Source organism: Scatophagus argus, chromosome 10 (genome assembly GCF_020382885.2).
Source record: "Scatophagus argus isolate fScaArg1 chromosome 10, fScaArg1.pri, whole genome shotgun sequence".
Classification (NCBI taxonomy): domain Eukaryota; kingdom Metazoa; phylum Chordata; class Actinopteri; family Scatophagidae; genus Scatophagus; species Scatophagus argus.
Genome location: NC_058502.1, coordinates 6243401 through 6264242, shown reverse-complemented (window position 1 = coordinate 6264242; position 20842 = coordinate 6243401). Strand labels below are relative to the sequence as shown.

At 43.7% G+C, this 20842-nt stretch overlaps 1 protein-coding gene across 1 annotated transcript in view; it reads right to left on the bottom strand.

Annotated features, from left to right (window-relative positions):
• The window catches only part of lrpprc (leucine-rich pentatricopeptide repeat containing), a 50363-nt gene that overhangs the window by 28815 nt on the left and 706 nt on the right, over window positions 1-20842 (bottom strand). The window contains exons 2-22 of the mRNA XM_046401843.1: window positions 20226-20428; window positions 19543-19665; window positions 19243-19364; window positions 18812-18870; window positions 18639-18725; window positions 18401-18527; window positions 18112-18256; window positions 17640-17797; window positions 17317-17422; window positions 17043-17150; window positions 10813-10931; window positions 10342-10432; window positions 9569-9638; window positions 7671-7698; window positions 6914-6974; window positions 6030-6136; window positions 5308-5385; window positions 5069-5134; window positions 4707-4820; window positions 4490-4620; window positions 4065-4150 (exon numbers count right to left, since the gene is read on the bottom strand). Of these exons, the coding sequence (XP_046257799.1) occupies window positions 4065-4150; window positions 4490-4620; window positions 4707-4820; window positions 5069-5134; window positions 5308-5385; window positions 6030-6136; window positions 6914-6974; window positions 7671-7698; window positions 9569-9638; window positions 10342-10432; window positions 10813-10931; window positions 17043-17150; window positions 17317-17422; window positions 17640-17797; window positions 18112-18256; window positions 18401-18527; window positions 18639-18725; window positions 18812-18870; window positions 19243-19364; window positions 19543-19665; window positions 20226-20428 (2189 nt within the window). The remainder of the gene's footprint in view (window positions 1-4064; window positions 4151-4489; window positions 4621-4706; window positions 4821-5068; window positions 5135-5307; window positions 5386-6029; window positions 6137-6913; window positions 6975-7670; window positions 7699-9568; window positions 9639-10341; window positions 10433-10812; window positions 10932-17042; window positions 17151-17316; window positions 17423-17639; window positions 17798-18111; window positions 18257-18400; window positions 18528-18638; window positions 18726-18811; window positions 18871-19242; window positions 19365-19542; window positions 19666-20225; window positions 20429-20842) is intronic.

Genomic DNA, 20842 nt, shown 5'->3' with positions numbered 1-20842 from the left:
ACTCTCGACGAGCGTGATGTTTCCGCAACACCAGGGTGTGAGACTCTCAGACTCTCGAAAAGATGGCAAGAGCAATTTAGAGATAAAGGACGAAAGAAAAGAACAAAAAGAAAGAGAGATAAAGCAGAACGAGAGAGAAAGCGAGAGGTGGGCAGAGCTTGGCTGGGAGAAGAGCAGGGTGTGTGAATATGATAAAAGGCCCCTTTAGCTAATTCCATGTAGGGAAAACAAACCCATATTAAAACAGCATTTTGCACACAGCAGGGATGCAAATCAAACCCCGTATAATGCCAACTCTGCGCTAATTGCTACTTGCGGTTTTCTAAACGAGACTACAATTACTGGACCCCTACAATGGAGGCCGGCTTTTTGCCGTGGCCATGTAGAAAGCACTTGGGGGGGGGGGTGTAAATTATAGGTATGTGGCGACAAGGGCCCACCGTGGCCCCAGTGAGACCCCAGTAAGCGGGCTGAGGGGTGGATCAGTTTGGTCAAGTCCAGTCGGTAATGGAGGGCTTTTTACCGGGCCTCATGCCCATCTGGCCAACACTAGGGGCTAAATGGTGAAAAGGGTGGGTGTATGTGTGTGTGTGTCTGTATGTGTTCGGGGGACAGGTAATTAAGATGCGTTTACTGTCTATTTAGACAGCTGCTAATGGGCTGACAACGATACAGCCGCTTTCCACCACAGACACTAATCTATACAGCATGACCAAGAGGAAGGGAGGAGATGGAAAGATGCAGAGACACAGAATATATTTGAATAATGTGTATTAAGCCAGTCCTCCAACTGCAGGGCAATACTGGTTCCTCACTTAAAATTCACTCAACTAAAATCCTCGGAGAGACAAAAACATGAAAACCAAATAAAGCTGAAGTGAACAAATGTGAGTCTAATGATAATACCAACTACACAACTGGTAATATAACAAAACCCCTCAAACAGAAGTGTCACTCTCTACTAGGAACACACACACACGCATACATGTGGGCTGAGGGACAGGGCCACTGGTGAGTGCTTTGGCATCCTAATTTCAGTCTGTCTCTCCATCTCTCCACCTCTCTGTGCCAGTTTCTTTGGTGATGGGAACCAAGGGCTGTCACAGATTTAATGGGACACAGGAACATAGGAGGGGAGGGTGGAGTAGGGATGGCTGGCAATGGAGGAGATGCTGCTAAATAGGCAGGGGGGGTAAAAGAAGCACAATGAGAAGGAGATGGAGCTTGTCAGGGTGGATAAATTTAGTTAGCTGAATAAGAGTTTGACAAGAATGATGAAGAATGGAAGAAGGCAAACAACAAAGCCGCTGGGTATTCAGTCAATAGTGCTCTGTGCATCACACTTTTATCACCACTGCAATAAAAGTACCTTGAATGGCTGCTAGTAGTCCTACCTCCCTTCTCCCCATCTAAGATGTAATTTAGCAAAACAGACTGAAGATGACAGAAGTGAGATTAAGAACAACTTTAATTGAGCACTGCATAGGCTTTCCTGGCTAATTAAAACATTTGCAGCTGCTTCACAGGAGCCATTTGAGATAAGCATTTCATCTTCAAAGTCTTTATTCAACAACAGGTGCCAACACAGTGGATTTGTCTTATAACTGAGGTCCACTAATATGTGATTCAACAGCATAGTCGGATAAGAGACTGATAAACTAGATATTAACAACTGGCCTATAGGGACCTGACCTAAGGTTATCAATTCATATATAACTTATTCTCAATCTCTGACTCTATGCGTCTCAGCCACACATCCATACCTCTCCCCATCACTCTCTGACAGACCCACTAATCACTGAGACCAATGGCTCGGAGCTGATCTGCAAAAATGGAGCTACACTAGCTAACATCTCTTCGTCCAACACCCAAACCGTCGCACTCCTCTCTCGTTCTTCCTCCATCTATCCCTTCATCCGTCCGTTAGCCAGTATGCATATCCATCAACTCAGCCGTGCATCGTGGCCAGCAAAGCGAGCCAGACACCCCCACCACCACCACACACACATAAAAAGATGGGGAGGCAGACAGGCCAGGTAAACAAACATCACACAGCCCAATGGTTCATCTAATGTTCCATGACTTGAGTGCTGGTGATGTCTCTTTCCCAAAACACACACACACAAACACACACAGCATCAAAGACGAGTCCAGCACTACCGAAAGCCAGAACAAGTTGTGTTTACCAAAGTGAGAGGATGGACAGATGGAGACAGGGGGGCAAGGGCAGGTCAAAGAGATGCTTTGTGATAGAGGAGAGGTGTACTTAAATAATAGAGGGAGAGAAGCAAGGGCAGGAGGAGGTAAAAGGCGTGTTCAGGCTCTATGTTGATATGTACTCCGGGTTCTCTGGGTCACATGATGATAGATTATAGAAGTATGCATTCATTCTGGTATGGATTTGCGCAGAGGTGGGCGAGCTGGCCAACAAACAGTATCACAGTCTTTTTAATCACAGTAACAATTCACAAACTAAATTGTTCAGCTGTTTGAAGTAGACTGTTCCCTGAAGAGTCATAAATGGCGTGCAAGTTTAACGCTTTGTGCTGGTGTCACTGTAATTGGTGAGTCAAATTACGATTCATTGCGGCTATGCCATATGATCTGAAGCAATTTATAATGAAGAAATTATCTTCAGTATGCATGCCAGCAATGACTTGGATATTTAAGAAGGTATTTATACAGGTAAAGGTGCGTGACTGAGGTGTGGAGATGAGATCAGCGTTCAGTCACTCACAGGTACATCCTGGTGTTTTGTACTGTTTCTGTTGTTGGAAAACTAACCAATAAGAAGAAATGGGAGGTAATTATAAAGAATTGTGAAAGAGCAAAGGAGGCAGGAAGGTGAGATAAGGATAACGTCAAACAGATGAAGTAAGGTAAAAACAAAGTCGCCTGGCAAGGTGGGATGGGAGGCTTTGAACCAAGGGCAAAAACAACACATCCATTAGAGAGGGTGAGAAACAAAGCAAGATGCCAGGAGACATGATCTTCAGCTGGGCCTGGTGTGTGCTTGGGAGCCAAGCAGACCAGAGTCTGGGTGGGGACAGGCTAACATCAAGGTTAGCCATGTGTGCTAATGTGGCTGACAAGCGTCCCCTCCATATGCACACTCTGGCTAATGGCAAATGCGTTAGCGCTGCCTATACACACCCTGACACACACACAGATGAACACACCAACCGGCATGCCCACCAAAATGTCTTTTGCTTGAATTCACATGCAAATTTGCATGTCCCTGTGTATGTGTGTGTGTGTGTGTGTGTGTGAGATGCTCAAGCACTTCGGTGGACATGATCTGCCATTAGCATGAAGGCGGATTTCAATAATTCTGGAAAATACACACAGTCCTGTAATTTTCCCCCTCTCTCATTTCTCACTGACGCGGATGTGTGCAAGGGGCGGAGAATGAGAGAATGACACGCTTTGAGACAGAACGGGGGAGAGAGGGTCAGATAGAGAGACAGAGACGGAGACAGGGAGTGAGAGCGAAGGGGAGGCGAGAGGAGTCGAGGACAGACAGGGAAACATTTTGCCTGTCATTGTGTGCAAAAAGCAGAGTGGCAAAACTGATGGTAATTGGGTCTTCGATGGGCTGAAGGAAACCCACCGTAGCATTCTGAAAATGGCCGGCTAATGTGGGTTTGAGGGAGGGAGAAAGACAGATTGTGACAGGGTTGGTGATGTGTGCGCACACACGCACACACACACACACACACACTTCAGGCCTTTTTATGTTCAAGCCCGATCTACTTGGATCTGGCTTAAAATAACGAGGAACTAAGACATGGTGGGATTAGTTAATTAATCAATGGACTCAAAATTGAGACAAGACTTCAGCCTTCAATTGAGACTTCAGACAAAAATGCTACTGAGTATTTTGATTTTGTATGTTTGGCTGGACAAAACATGTAGTTTGAAGTAGTTACCTCAGCTCGGAAAAGTTGTGATGTGTAGTTTTTAGTCTTTAGCTGATACTTCTGAGGTTGAATGATTGATCGAAAAAGTTGACAAACTAACCATCAACGAAAATAACTGTTAGTCGCAGCCTGAGAGGAACTTACCGTCCACCCTGTCATTCTGTGAGAGGGCCTTGATCAGTGTGATGTATTTACTGACATCCAGCACCGTTGATGAGTCCTTGCGGCTTCTAAATACAAACAGGGAAAGAGAGAGACAGACTCAATTAATGTATTCAACTTACAGTAATGCAAGTCATCTACTGTCTGTTCTCCTGCTGGAGTTCAGTCTGGTGCTGGAGCCAGGTGGTGAGTGAAGAGAAGGAAACAAGGTAGGAGAAGGAGGAAGAGGAGGAGGAGGAGGAGGGGAGAGTTTCCTGTGTTTTAGCCAGTCAACGGAGCAGCTGGACCCTGCATTAACGTCTCCCCTAATACCACTCAAGTTAAACTTTAATGGCCTACTATTGGCCGCAGCGCTGCTTCATGTGTATGTGTGTAGAGTACTGATGTGTGTATCCTGCTCCACTCACAATTCCCTCTTCAGGTTGAGCGCCTCCTCCACATTGTTTTGGCGACAGCACAGGTTCATGAGGGTGACATAGCTGCCGACCGTCATTTCTGCCTCGTGCTGCTGCTTCAGCTCCAGGGCGCGCTGCATGTTCTGATCAGGCAGCAAAACCGATTAAGTAAACATAAATACATAATTCCGGGAAAAAGAGGAGTTTTTGTGAGACAAACAAATCCTACCTCGTCAACACAGTGAGCATGGATGAGACTTTTGAGGACGATGCTTAATGGTTTGTTCTGCGCTTTCAGTTCAGCCAGTTTCTCCTCGAGTGCCAACGTATTTCCCACAGTTTCCTGAAGGAGACGGACGAGTGTTAAACACATGTTCAAGACCAAATGCATGACCCCCCTAAGCCTGACACATTATGAAGGAAATTATAGAGGGACATTGTGGCGCTCTCTTAACTTTTTCAAATGATAAGTTCAGGTAGCATACACTGTATTAACAGGTGCACATAAACATTAAAAATATTAATTATGCTGCATCATAACATTTTGAAAATTTTGTCAGGATTTGTTCACATTTAAAATGTCTCACTTACAGTCGCACGGGGGGGAGCAGAGTCACCGGAGTCTTGATCTCTGGGATCCACCAAAGCAGCCACATTCTGACACACACACACACACACGCACGCACAGTTAACAGTCAAACCATTGGACCAAATATAACACAGGTCAGAAAATATTTAGCGCAAATGCTTTCTCTAGCAGCAATCTTAAAGTTGCATGAGTAAATTTACTTCACTCAGAAATTCTGAACAACATCAAACAGACTCCGTACCTTGATCAGCTCTGGGACGTTGTAGGTCTCCAGATGTTTCTTGATACCTCTGTAGATATTTGGTGAAATAGTTATGTTCTGCGGAGAAACAAGAGGAAGGATCGTCAGAGCACTCAGCACAAAAGGAGCTGAACCCACTGAATTGTGTTAACAATAACTTAACTCTTCGCTTCTTCATTTAAAAACTGCTTCGCATTTTGTGTTTGCAAAAATGACTGCTGACTTTTGAGTTTTCTTTATTTTATCTATTTTGCTAAGTTACACACTGTGTTTATATAGCCACCACTGATAACAGTGAATAGAGGACTCAAAAAAACAAATGTTCAGCTCACTGAGGGTTTCTGATTGTCTCTTTATTCTACAGCATCCTGAGTAAGATGATCAAATATATAATTTTGTGTGATGATGATTTCTGTAGCTAAGGGCCAGAATTAGTTGTCTCCACAAAAGGTTCCAAGAAACAGTTTTACTGAACTCCACTTCATACACACCTAAAATAGTTTAATCCTGCACAACATGTCCGAATTCTCCAACTCAAACCTTCACTCGTCACTCAGAAACGGAGTGTGTGTGTGTGAAAAATCAAAGTCTGATTACACAATTCAAATCATCTCAGATCAGAGTGTACAAGCTGCCGGGGAAGGTATATTAGTGTATGAGTGTGTGTGGGGTGCGTGTTTGTTTTCAGTAACGTCAGGGCGTGCGTGTGTGTGTGTTTGTACCTGGCTTTGTAGTTGACTGAAGTATTGCTGCAGTTTATCTTTCTGTGCTTGCGCCACTTTGTCTGACATGCTTTCGACCAGATGGTACAAGAAGAAGGATGTCTTATCTGGGTGGGATGGAAACAAAGAAACAAACAAGCAAAAACACACACACACAGTCAGCAGTTGTCTTGGGAATAAATTTCATTTGCCACCGTGTCAGTCACTGCATCCATTTGTGCATTTAGATGACTTTTCTGTAATCTCCGAGTGTGTGTTTGCATTTCTTTTCTGCTGGCAGAGGCTGCTTTTGGGCTGGAGTGTGAGTGAATGTGCGATGGTTGGCAGTGACAGCTTCCACCTACGTCCAACTCTCTCGCACACGTAGATGTCGTCTAATGGGATGTGACATGGATAACAGTCTCCATCGCTCCCACCAGCACACACAACAGTCTCAGAGCCGGGGACTCTCCGTGACACACGAGCTGACACGGCGCGACATTAACGCTCCATGCGCGCACACACACAACAGAAATGCTGGTGACACACACATACACACTTTAACTACTCAGCGCTGTGTCAGCAGCCAGGCTCTGTTTCCTCTGACAGAGAGAGCAGGTCTTTCATTCCCTCACACATACACACACACAGACACACAACTGGATGTAAACACACACAGGCTCCATGATGAGAAGTGGGCCGATCAGCAGTATTGCTGTTACTGAGACTGGACACAAATGCACACACTTTTCTGTCATCTGAATTATAGTTGGAAGCTGAGTGAGATGCACACTCTTCTCACCTTCGCACAACAAACACACACAAATCCGCCATGCAAGGACACTGTCAGATGTAACAACATCCCGACTTTCCAGCGACAACAGTGGGAATAAATGTTTCCTCACCAGCAGGATTATCAGAGTCTGCTTTGCAGAAGCGCTTGTCATCGTACAGGAGTTTAGTAATCTGGAAAAAAGATGAACAAATTCAATACAAAGACAGAAACACAGTGAAACAAAGATTTTACTTAATAAAACTGACAGGAGATCCTACACAGCAGGTACGAGAAACATCAAACCACAGACAGGATTGTGGATTAAACTGCTTCATTTCGAATATCAAATCCTAAACATTTATTTTTATCTCAACCTCCGTTTTGTTTTATTTTTATTTAAGTTTATAGTATGAGTGTGAATAAATTGTGTTTTTGTTTGCAAACCATCTTGCCTAAAAAATTGCCTGAAGCTGAATATCCATTCTAAACATTTCTTTATTTATATGCTCAGTGTGCCATGAGGACATTTGCATAAAAGGCAGCAGATGGCATTTGTCATATTGTATATTCTTCGTAAATGTAACCCCGTATGCAGCAGATGGTGAGTAAATTGGTTATCATAGCGATTATGTTGTGAGAAATAAGGCGTCATACAGACAGCTGACAATTCACCTAATCTCACTGAAAAAGCAGCGTTTAAGAGTTTAGTTTGAACTTGAATGCTTGTCTTCTATTTTTTTTTTTTTTACTTCTAGGCTCGTTTTCCTCTTTCTTATTCAGCTACTTATGCTTTTTCCAAATTAGAAATCTTGTTTGTCTGTACTGGTATTTACATATACAGTATATAATTACAGACACTCAAAGATGTGGGCTCTCTCGCGTCTTACCTTCACCATGCTCTCCACGTCGTCAGACCTGCAGGGGGCAGTAGAGGACAAGACATGAGCACTCAGCTGATGCGCACCACCAGTTGGTCAACAAGATCCCCAGCATGTCAGGGTTTCTGTGCATCTCTTAAAGAAGCACCTAAACAACACACACACCTCCAACACGTGTTCATTCTCCCCTCCGCTTGTTCAAATGCGGTTTTAGCTCTTATTTTTATTCCTCTCCTTCCCATTTTCCCCATCTGCTCAGAAATTATTCCTTAACTGAAAGCTATGAAATCACAGTATCGCAAAATGTCTTCATACTCTCTATGCTGTCCACTGCTTCGACTCTTGGTGGGCTTGTAGGTGAATTATTTCAAGCTGCTGTAAATTTTTACCAATTTGGAATACCAATTCCGTGCACATCACATACAGTATAAGATTTTAACTATGAGATAAATAGGTTTAGATGAATTAATTAATCAATTTTCAAGCAGTAATTAAAATGCGACTCAACTAACTTGAGTTACTTGATACTCAGTACTGACACTGTCATGTTGCCAAAGCTAGTGAATTAATACAATAAGGCAAGAGAGCACGACAGATCTTTCAGTTTGACACTCTCAAACCCACAGCAAAAGGGTGGAGAGATGGAAGCACAAAAGCCTGGGAAACCACAAAACACACACACACACACACACACACACACACACAGGCTAAATGATGACAACGTGTGACATTTCTGGTGTTGTCAGCTAGTCAGTGGAAAAGAGAAGAGAGGGGGGAGACGAGCGATGAGAGAAGAGGTCTTTAATGATTAAATTATCCCCTGACCTTGTCTTTGACAGGGGCAGGTCCCACATTGCAATGACACGGTGCGCGTGTACATGCACATGTACACACACACACACACACACACACACACACATCATCATACACACTCCCCAAATGACAAGCCCAATTATGACCCTGTCAGGAAACGTAACAGTTAGAAGAGTGTGTAGGTGTGTGCGTTAATGCAATGAGAGCAAAGCAAATGGCGGAAAGGAAATGGATTCAGACACAAAAAAAGGGACAAACAATTAGATACACTGATTAAAAAAAAAAATCTAAAAAGACACACACACAGAAAGAGACAGAGAAAACATGCCAACGTCTGCAGAAAAACAAATCTGGTAATCTACATTTATTTGTGGTTTCAAAATAGGCAAAACTCCATTGCTGGAATTGTACATCTGCTGTTTCTACCTGTTTTCTTAAAAAATTAACATTTAGCCACTATGTGTCCAAGAACACAACGTTAAGGTCAACTGAGTGCATTTTGACTCCTTAACGGAAGAAATAACTTTGGTCCCTGCAGACAAGTTAGCACTTTTCTCTTCAACTCACCTCCAGCTTCTCTCGAGGCCGGAGTGTTTTTGTGCGGCTGTGCAGTGTTAAACTGTAAATATTCATAAACACCCCTTCAACAAAAGCCCATGGGTCAGACCCCCGTCCTAAGGCCAACTCTGCAAGCGTGTGTGTGTGTGTCTGTGGGAGTGTGAGATCAGTACTGGGGGTCTGGATATGAGGGGCAGTGGTGGGCATCTGTTAATCTGCATATCTCCCACGGAGCTTTGGGGTAAGAGCTGAGGGATGACGGCCTCCATATGCATGAGGCACCCGCGTATGTGACTCTGTGTGTATGATGTTTTTCCCTGCAGCTGCCCACACAAAAACACACACACAGACACTGTAGATGGTGTGATAGGCTGCACATGTCATAGTCACAGCATATGCTGCAGTGACCTCCATTGTGCTACAGGCCTCCCCAAAGTGCGAGCCAGGAGTTGTGAGGGAAAATATGGAGAAATGTGGAATATGAAATGATGGTGAACACACAGAGGCATAAACATGCAATGGGCTAATTGACTCACTTTCTGAAGCCTGAGATGAGGCTGCCACGGAAAGTAACGAGGTCCAATGAGGGGAAGGAGGGATCGGATACTGGAAAATACAGAGGAGACAGATAGATAAGTTATAAGAGATAAAGAAAAGACAGCAACAACTTGTCTTCATGTGGACAGATGTGATTCTATGATGAAAACATAAGACAATATGATTTCCCGGACTTCAACTAGTGCCTGGTCACATCTTTAAATAGTTTGATTTGTATGACCAAAAATCCAAAAGTGACCAAATAACAATAACATTACAAAATGAAAATTATTTAAATCTGAAAAACTGAAAGCAGCAGTTTTGGACACTGGAAACTTTTCTAATGTGAAGGAGAAAAAAAATTGGGTTGACTCCCAAATCCATAAAGAGTAAACGGAGCGACGTATGCGGTGAGAACGAGTGGGGATGTTTGAGAATAAAATGAGATGAAAGACAGAAAACAGGAAGAATCATCCATTATGTAACAGCCTCCTCCATCCCATCCCTCTGCCAGTTGAGGCGCCCCTCGTTCTCGCTCTTTACATATTCACACAGACTAATCTCTTAAAAGGCCTGATGAGCACAGAGGAGTAAATGGGCAAATGTGTGTGTGTGTGTGTGTGTGTGTGTGTGTGTGTGTGTGTTGACTCTAGTCCAATTAGCCTGCAGGCAAAGCTGTGATTTTTATGATGATGGGTGCTAAAGATGCAGCAAAGCATCTATGGAATGTGTTTTGGAGTGTGTGTGTGTGTGTGTGTGTGTGTGTACTTACACAAACTGTGGAGTTTGGCCAGGTCGTTAACAGCCAAGGTACGGACCTCTGAAGACAAGAAACCCTCCGACTCCAAAGACAAACCTACTTCCTGAGCAGAGGAACATCACCTTTACGTTAGCGGAAAACTTTCTGGTACACACACGTAAATTAAAGTTAAATTAAAGTGACATATTTTGTCATTGGAGGGAACTCACTCCAACGAAATTTGTTCTCTGCATTTAACCCACCCAAGTGACGTGCACACACACACAGCAAACCCGGGGCAGTGGGCGACCGCGTGCAGCGCCCGGGGAGCAGTGGGGGTTAGGTACCTTGCTCAAGGGTACCTCAGCCATGGACACCGGGACGGGGAATCGAACCAGCGATCCACCGGTTACGGGTCCGACACCCTAACCGCTGATCCACGACTGCCCCTCTTTTTTTTTTTTTTTTTTTAAAAAAAGCCGCACACACAGCCTCATGGTTTACCTCGATGGCCTGTCGAGCTGCCTCCATGTTGGGGAAGTGAGGGATGACATAGTTGGATAAAGTCTCAACATCAGGGGCCACCCCGAGCTCCAGCATGCCCTTCAATACCTCATGCACAACTACAACACACACAAAGTAAGGATTTTAGATTTACAGAATATGCCAGAAAATCAAAGAGAACAAATTTTAGAGGCTGTAACAATATTACAATATTACCTCTAACAATATATATTTGAATAATTAGTCAGTGATCTAAACTGCTGCTCAGTTTTCTTTCAACCAGCTTCGTATTAACTTTATTTCTCAACAATGCAAGTAATAATAAGCTATATAAGTTTTAATAAGTTGCTGCTTGTGTTGGGATACATATAATTAAGAATATTTGTTACATCTGAATCGAAAGTTCAAATCCAGTTAAAACGCCACACACACTCGGACCATAAACGTGCTGGGTGGACTCTTGCACCATCACCCAGGTCTGCAGCAGACCCCTGGGGTCCTGCCCCAGGGAAGGAGGCCAAAACATTCACATGCATATGGAACAGCCACTCACGCACTCTCAATGTGCCCACAAGACGAGTGTGTGCTCAAACAGACGAGGCACTGCAGCACTTTGCATATGTCTGGAAGCGTGCCCACAAAGGACATGGGCCTAAATGAGGGCAAACACACGTGTACATGTGTGCGTGTGCATGTTGCTATGCGGTTTTAGGTGCGTCTGTATGCTGTATGACTAAATCCAATGTACCAATACTCCCTGTTCCCATGCAGACTTCAGCAAACTACTTTAAGTGTTTCCCTGAGTTGACACACCTCAAGATGCTGTGTGTATTTACTCTCCACTCAGACTGTGAACACACAGACACACACACTGCTGTGTTTTTGCATCCTCTTGGGACGTATGTGTTCACCTGGACGTCTCTCCCTTCAGCTGAATAAAAGATGAGTGCCAGGCTTTTATATGCCATTAAAACCTGCGACTGGGGCTGCATTATCCCAGGTAAGGCTACCTGAACCACTCCATCCATCCATCCATCCAGCCTTCCCCTACGTCCATATCACTCATTCATATGCCCCTCTCACTATCCATTTCCCATGCTTTCAAGAAAAAGTAAACAGGCGATCTTGTTCTTTCTTCTCAATGGAGGATCCATCCACTCTGCTCTCCGCCTGTCCATTCTTAACCCCTAATCGCTTTCATCTGGCCTTTTTTTATGAAAGAAGAGAGGGAGCACCTGCCTTCCTCCTGAATAATCCATAATCAATTTCACGGTGAGCCAGACAGACAGAAAACAAGTGAATGGAGAGCTGGTATAAATGCATAAGCTGGCCTTCTCTCTCACGCACGCTTTCCTGCTTCCGCCCGTGAGCTTTCATGATCATCAGCACTTTTCAGTTGTTCAACAAGCATGTTTGTTTGTGTGTGTGTTTCTTTCTTTTTTTTTTGCAAGTCAAGTCTGTGACCAAGAGCTTTTAATCCTTTGAATCCTGAGCTGTTTTTTGCTCAGTTTACAGGCTTATGGCTGTATGTCTTAGTTAAGAAGTAAAATGTCAGGCTACTATAGAAATGCCATCAGTTTGCCTGTGAGTGGTGCTATTCCAGTACAGCTTTTACCTTGAGAAAAAAGAAACATTTTACATGAAACTGAATTTCTGTTGGTTAATGTGAAGAAACCGCCTGCAGTTGGTTATCTTGAAAACAGGGGAAACAACACACTTGGTTCTCTCTGAAGGCAACCTAATCCACCTGCAAGCACCTCTAAAGCTCACCAATTAACATTGCTTTGCAGGGAGTCACATGTGAGATTATAACTTAATAAAAACAACTTGAGCCAACCTATTTTTACACCAAAACGGCATTCTGTGATTAAGAAACTGAACACCAACACTGAAATCAGGTGTGAAAGGCAAACGCAGTCCTAATCCCAGACATAAGAGTGACACAGTTCAGTGTCGCTTTGGTGTGTCTGGGGCTTTAACCACCTCCGCCTCTTGACACTGGCATCCATTCTGCATAAACTCTCCACCGTCTAACAATACAAACTTGCTGGGGAAAAAAGTGAATACACAACACAAAATAAAATGTGATATTATGTGGTGTCACTTGTACTGTTCTCCCTCAAGGTCTTTTACTTTTCACTCTATAATCCTGATATGTGAGTATCCATTTTTTGTGTCCTCCTCTGTCTGAACAATTTACATAAAGATGTGGCACAGAGGAGATCTGAGAAGAGTAGAGGAAGCTTCAGGTTGGTCAGTACAAAGCCTGACACACCATCCGGGCAAGAAGTATCAAAGTAGTGAGTTAAGCATGGCAGTGGTCACAAGATATCATCATCAGATTCATGTCTTCAGGTTAACTGTCACAGACGAGAAGTGAGGACGGAGAAAAGAGAGGAAAAGAGGAGTGGAGTGAACCGGTCGCTGTCATCCCCTCCCGTCCTTGAACATGAGTACCTGTCACTTCTCCTTTTCTTTCTCCTGCAACACCATCTGTCTCTCCATCTCTCCATGTCTGTGACTCTCTAAAAAGGTAGACATTGCTCGCTGTGAGGCAATGACGGGCCGTCGTTTGAGAGAGTACAACATTTTCGTTATGTGAGACACAAAAAACTTCAACTGCATCCTCGCCCGCTTCATTTTTTTCCCCCTTTTAATCACGGTGACGCTTGGTTTTTGTCCCACGACTAACTCTAGCCAAGTTCATAGAGGACTGCATTACAGTTTGCTGTGGCAGACCTTCTCCAATACAGCCAACTGAAAGGGTTGAAGATGAGGACACATAAACAGTCCGGTAGGGGAGGAGGGGATAGCCAGGAAGAAATGGAGTTTAAACACGGGAGGCTTTGAATCTCTCATCGGTCAAAACACACAAGGCCAGAAACACGCTCTTCCTGTGCAAGTTCCCCTCCCTCTCTTTCTTACGCCGCCATGTCAGAAGTGATAAGACTGTGCTGTGTCGCAAGGACTGACAAGCGGTGAGTAGCTGGCGGCAGGTGGGAAGTATGGGCCAGCATATGCTTCCGCTAAACCCGCCAAATCCACACCTCATCAAAAGGCAAAGGGATCTCTCCCCCCATCTCTCTCCTCTCCCCCATCCCTCCCCCGTTGCTCTCCTCCAATTCTACAACTCAGGCCTCTCTGCCCGCTAGTGACACCTGTGGACAAAAAGTGACACGGCGCTTAATATTTCATGGGCCGTGCACAGTGGGGCGCGTAATCCAAAGTGAATTCCCTCAGAGCGCTTGCATTTACATGAAATCAAGTCACTCCGCATCAGTCACATCACCTGCACTGCCCCCTGCGCCGAACCACCACCCGCCCCCACCAAACACACACACCTCCTGCAGCCAATGAGAGTGAGAGAGAGAGAGAGCAGCAGGGGAGGAAAAAAAAAAAAGAGGGGCTGCATCATTCATGAGGGTTAAGGCTAACACCATCGGAAACAAGTGAGTGTTTGAACAAGAGAGAAGTTTCTCCACTTTCCTTCCTTATGTCCTTCAGTCTTTCCACAATGTGATAACTAAATGGATGCCGTCTGGTGCATTTCTGTGGTTTTGAGACTGCACGGTTGGAGGATTTAAGTAATAATATGTGTCAAGTGTGTGTCGGATTGTGCATGTTTAAACTCATGTCTGGTTCTCTTTTTCATGCTGCCAGCCCATTCGATGAAGCATCTCACCATTCAAACTGAGAACTGACTGGACCGCACAGGGAAGTCAATCTGCGCCGTAGCCACGCTGGTCTAACCAGTTTCTCTCCCTGCCAGCTCAAATGCCGTCAATTATCTGACAGGGGAAAAATACATCATTTATTAATCGCTCTAAAAAACCCCAAAGAGAGAGCCAGAGCTCAGCATAAATAAAGCACTTAAAAGCTAAGCCGCTACTGAACGCATTTGACAGGGTACATTCATAATGAGTTGTGAATTCTAACAAGTCTCCAAATGCAGACTATCTGTCACTGAGACAATTTCCCTCATGAGCTCAAATAGAGACAAATCAAGGGAGAGGAAATAATCATTTCTTTTAGCAGACACAGAAATTGGGAAGAGAAATATTCCACTGAACTGCATGTGCTGAGTCATTAAACTGTCTGAACAGGCAGACAGACTTTAAGACGTCCATACCAGTTTCTCACTGAGTGTTGGACAAGGTGTCTAACATGGGAGGAACAGACTGGTCTGTATCCAGCCACGCATTTCATAAAGAAAATGAGCGACAAGTGATTATCTGCCAGACGTGTACATTCACTGCACTCTTCACCAATTACTATCAAAGAGTGGGGAAAAAAGTTTTCTACAACAAGCATACTATCCATTATTTCATCTCGTAAATTAAGCCATTTCTTGTTATACTGCTTCATTTTGTGTGTGATTTAATATTGCTTATTGTTCAGTTAAAAAATGGGTAGAGTTTGATACTAAAAAGTAACTTCTCACGATGTCATCAAAGGTAAAACAAACTCGAAACTCTGACTGCAGTGAAACACCACTTGTCAGCCTGATGTTTTTTGTGAATATGGCTCAGAAACTGCATACATGTGTGTGTGACACAATCAGACATATTTGCAATGCCTTTGTCTTATAGAAACTATGAACTAGCTATGTGGATGTCATGGGTGTTCAACTGTGGTGTATTAAGACTGTGCAGGGATCAGTTATTTGTTGGGACTTGGGGGGGTTTTGATGGAAAAAAGGGCAAAATTAATAAGAGAGGGGAGAAGATTTGAGTGAAGAACTGAGCTGAAGTTTGGTTCGATAAATTATCTGAGGACTGCTGCTGAAGCAAAATGACCTCTGATGGCTCAGCCTCAGACCTGGTTGTGCATCCATGTATGTGTGTTTGCATGCGCAAGGGAGATGCTTCAGGCTACTAATCCACCCTCTACCCCCATAACAACGAGGAAACTTAAGTGCCCCCTGCCACAGAGCAAAGGTCACCAGATCAATGATCCTTACAAATTGTGCACCAATTTCTTGATAAAATGTAAGCTATAACATTATATAGTCAGAGCAGGAAATGTCATAATATCAGGTTTACTCATTGAAATGTCTGTGTAAAGAATCAGTATGCAACTATCATCTTAACTGTACTTAAAGTAATGTACTGTACTTTTAACATACTCAGGAACATTAAAGAATTAAAGAACATTAAACATTTTTTAGCCTGTAGCCTCCACTCAGTAAATCAATAAGTCAAAAATGTCCTGTAGAAATGCACCCCAGGAGGAATAAACGACATTCATGTGTGAATGCACCTCCTGAAAGTCAAGAGTGTTTTTTGGTCCAGAGCTCATCTGTCGAGAGTGTATAACACAGAAAGTTAGGACCTCTTCTAAACTTTGCAATCTATTCCTAGAGCTCTCCTGAGAGAACTGAACACGTGTGTTTGTGAACAAGTCTCTATGTATGTGCTGTTCCATCTATTCCTGCTCTGACTCTCTCAGGCAGGGATCAGACCTCTTTGCCCTTGACTGCCCCAGCCCAGTGAAATCCCTCCCAGATGGACCACTTCGTGGGGCATTAATATTTGATGGAATCACTCCTGTAAAAGCTCTTTCAGGTATAGAGGACTGAGAACGTCATAATCCCCCTCTACAACACAAAAATAACACGTATGCCCATAAACTATCACACCCACAGAAAAAAAATCCTCTTCATTTCAGACTGGATGTGCAAACAGCTGATAGACACATTTTCTTTAGCACTCTTTAGGTTCTCACTTAAACATAAGATGGTTCACCTGAGACTGTAGAGGCTTTGGCATCCAAATACTCAGCAACAGCTTACTGCGGTTAATTTCAAGAGCCAGCTTTAACTGATGGCTTAAACACCATACAGAAGTATTTATGAATTCGTTCATTCAAAACCTGATCAGGAAAAAATGTTTTATGGTTTGGTACAAAACAAAGTTTCCATGTAATCACTGTCTTTTAGGATAGGCTCAAAAAAAAAGATAAAATGGTTATGAAAAATGGTAGTGTGTGAATTATTCCCAAAAAGATCAACAAACTGCATAGCATTGTCCAAAATATCTTGGTATGCTGAAGCATTATGATTTCCCATGACAGGAAACAAAAGGCTGAGCCCAACCCCTGAAAAACAGCCCCATACCACACCTGAATTCAATAATAAAGACGTGTGTCCCAATACTTTTGTCTATATATTGTGTAAATTAAAAAGCTCTGTGTATGTGTGCATGCGAGTGTGTGTGTGTGCGCACACATACAGGCTGTGTTGCCGTCTTTGACTTGCTGAGTGAGAAGGGGCCAAAAGTAGTGAGGCCTTATGGGTAAGCCCTGCTCCTTCATAATCTTCATCAGCTCTAAAGACATACCTGCAAAAATAAAGCAAATAAAACAAATACTAATGTAAATGCCTTAATCTTACATTGCAGCCCACCAAAAGCACATAAATAAGCGTGTGTATAGAAATAGTGAATGAGGATCCATCTGTGTGCATGTGGATGTTCAGGTCTCTCTAAATGAAAGTGTGTACTCTACCAATCTTCTTGGCCTCCAGAGCACAGGACAGAGTGAAGCTAAGCGGTGCACTATGCATATTTGACTCCTGGAGCTCTTTGCAATAGAGGCCCAACTTCTCCACTGACTGCAGGGCACACAGAGAGAAAACAATATCAGTTTAACCACTGAAATTAATAGTCAACATACACTGCAACTAAGTTTTAAATTAACGCTAGCTAACAGCCAAATGTTGACAAGTATCAATGCTCTGAAATAGTGCAGGAAGTTTGTTTGTGAAACTGTGGCTGCGTTATAAGACTGAGGTAGGAGAACAACGGATGAGGATCTGCTTGTTCATGTACCGCATTCATGGTGACACAGTGTCTGAGGAAGAAGGCCCCCACGTTGGCAGATTCAGTTCTGGAGCTATCAGACTGCAGTATGGGGAAAGTCTTCAGGATGCTGAAAGCCGGGTCCTCCATGCCCTGGGTGATGAGGCTCAGGCACAAGTTCATGGCATCTACAAGATGAACAACAAAAAATGCCAATCTGCTCACTCTCATAACACTGTCTAGATGATTACAAATACAGATTATTAGTTAGCAGTTCAATAAGTCAGCCATCTGGTTCTGCTGGATTATCTCTTCTTTATGGGTGATGAACAAACACAGCAAACGTTAGCCGACCTTTGGCAAACATACTGCACCTTACAACACATTACATTCATACAAAAAAACTATTGTTTCTACAAACCGTTTTTTTTTTAATAGCACCACATTATCTGCTGAAGACTACAGTGATGTGGAAAAACATGAGGCATGTGTGCATGTGTACCTGGCACATAACCAATCTGGTGCCTCAGACGCCCGACTATCTCTGGGATGTGCTCTTGGTGTCCAGCTTTGGCCAGCGTGAAAATGACCTGCATCAAGTCCCTGTCCATCAGACTGCAGTCTGCACTCTCTGCTGCCTCCAAAGTCTGACAGAGGTGATGAAGAGAAAGAGGAAAGTGAGTGAGTTTGGGAGGCAGAGAATGGATAAAGTATGGAAAGGAAAAGAAAACTGAGGAAAGATTAGGGGGTGTGAGAAGAACGGGTGGACGGATGACCTATTTAATAAACACCTGCTTCAAACTGTCCAAGTCTCCTTTTTCAGCATAGGCGTTTAGCAGCGATACGTATGTATCAGGACCCGGTTCAATTCCGGCTCCCTTCATCACGGTCAGGATGTTTTGTGCACTCTCCATGTCCCTGCACAGTGACAGAGAACCAGACCTTTAAATTATCTGATTATCTAAACACCAGCCGTTTTATGTGTCATTAAGCACAACGTGCTGTAAGGACAAAAGCAGTGATGCTCACCCTGCACGAGCGTGGCCTGTCACCAGGGAGTTGAAAACAGCTTCGCTGATGGGTAAATCTTTGCTCTTCATGAAACCCAAGATGGTGCTGAGAAAGCAGAGAAGAAAGACGAAATGCAAAAACAAAAAAGCAGCTAAATCAGAACGAACGAGGAGAAGAGAACATTTGCTCACCTGGCTTCTTCGATATTTCCATTTTGGCAGAAGGCTGCTATGAGTCTCTGGTAGGTAACCTGTGCAAATCAATCAAAGCGTGGATCAGGGAGGGTGAAGTATGTGATGTGAAGCATCAAGTTGCATAATACACTATGTGTACCAGTCAAAAGCTTCATGTTTCTGTTCTATTAGCACTGTTGTGGTTGATGGATTCAAGCCACTGACATATGTAAAGATGGACAATGAGTTTTTAGTTTGGCTGATGTCCCAGGAGGGGGCAGATTTATGACCTATTCTAGAGCCAACCACCAGGGGGCAATCAAAATTTTTGGTTTCACTTTTGGGGAGCTCTTGTGTGATATATCTTTATATATAGTCTGAATCACTGACGATATAGTAAAAATATGTATAAGCATGTGTTTGGTCAAATACTGTACTGCAATGCTTACTCTGTTTGGTTGGACGTTAGCTGCTTCCATTTTGGCCAGGAATTCAGTAGGGGAGAACTTAAACTCATTCTGCAGGTAAACTTTCAGCAAGGCATTGTAGTGACTGACATCGTAATGTGCACCTGGTGAGGGAAATGCACACATCAACATGACTATAAAACGGACAGTTTTAGACAGTAATTCCTCTATAGTCACTAATTTACTATGATTAAACACTTTCAAGTTCGGCATCAGTGAACAATAAGATAGTACTTTGGACAATAAGATGGTTAGGTTACTGCCACTGGTGCCGCCTCTTACCCAACTCCTGCAGCTTTTCCCACACACGGTGTGCCAGCTCAGTGCGCTCCTCCAGGGGTACCTCTGGCAACAGTGATCCACAGCTACGCAGCAGCAACAAGGCCTGATTCCCACTTGGATAACCTGCAAACAGGCAAGAGCAGAGGGTGAGGATGGATTTACCGAATAAAAAAAGAAGGAAAGACCTTTAATCAGCCGGGGCAATAAAAACTAACATAGAACACTGGCAATGTATGGGTCAGGGTTTTTGGATTTTTTAAAAAATTTTCTTAAATAAGCAAATCCACTCTGTTCAACCAGCAAAAATAGGAGCTAATCAACCAATCAACTGTCAGGACTGAAGACTGTTAACAGGGACAGAGACGCAGCACACTCCAAGGTGCTGATCCTGCTGCTGGATCAAGGAAGCACTTCTTTCTTGTTTCTCCTTCTCCCTCCACCCACAGTAGTGGGAAGAGCTGGGCTAAAGAACCAGATTGTCCCAGACAGTGTTCTTTGTTATTAAAAAGCAGAAAAACAACTCACCCCTTTATTAGAGACATGAAGTCTGTCTCTCTAACAAACAACACTTGCATTTAATCTGCAGCTTGTTCTGTGGGTTAGTTCTATACGTTCAATGAGTCATGAAACGAGTCAACTGTCTCCATTTTCATCGGACATCCCCCAGTCACTGTTCTGCCTACCTGTCCTGCAGATGTCATGGAAGATGCGAAGCAGCAGGGTCTTGGTGATGCGACCGGTTCTCCTCACTGAGCTGTCCAGCTTGGTCAGAGCCCAGTCAAACTCCTGCGCCTGCTTGGATCGCACCGCAGCACTGGTGTCATCCTTCTGCTCTGTGGCCACAGTATAGTTACGCACACAACCCACTGCATATGGCCATGCTCGACTGTAGAGTATTTGATGGCGACAGTAGAGGGGAAGAGAGATGGAAATAGCAGATGGAATTAGAAGGAAGCACAACAAAGCATAGTAGAGTATGATCGTTCAGAGAGGGGACGGGAGGAGACAGAACAGAGAGAACAAAAAAGGCCACAGATGGGTGAGAACATGGTTCTTCTGAGAGTTCACTATCTGAATGGCACAGGGTGTAATAAGTGCACAGTAATACACAAGTGGATGAAGCAGTAGCACAGATACATGTCTGCATCCCCTCCCTGCTCAAGTGCGGTTTGTCGTTTTATGACCTTGAGCAAAAGGGCTGTCAGATGACTGATATCCATCATCTCTGACATTAGCTGAGGTCAGAGATTCTCTAGCGCTTCAAGATAACATGCCAGGCGCCAAATGTAATATAATTTAT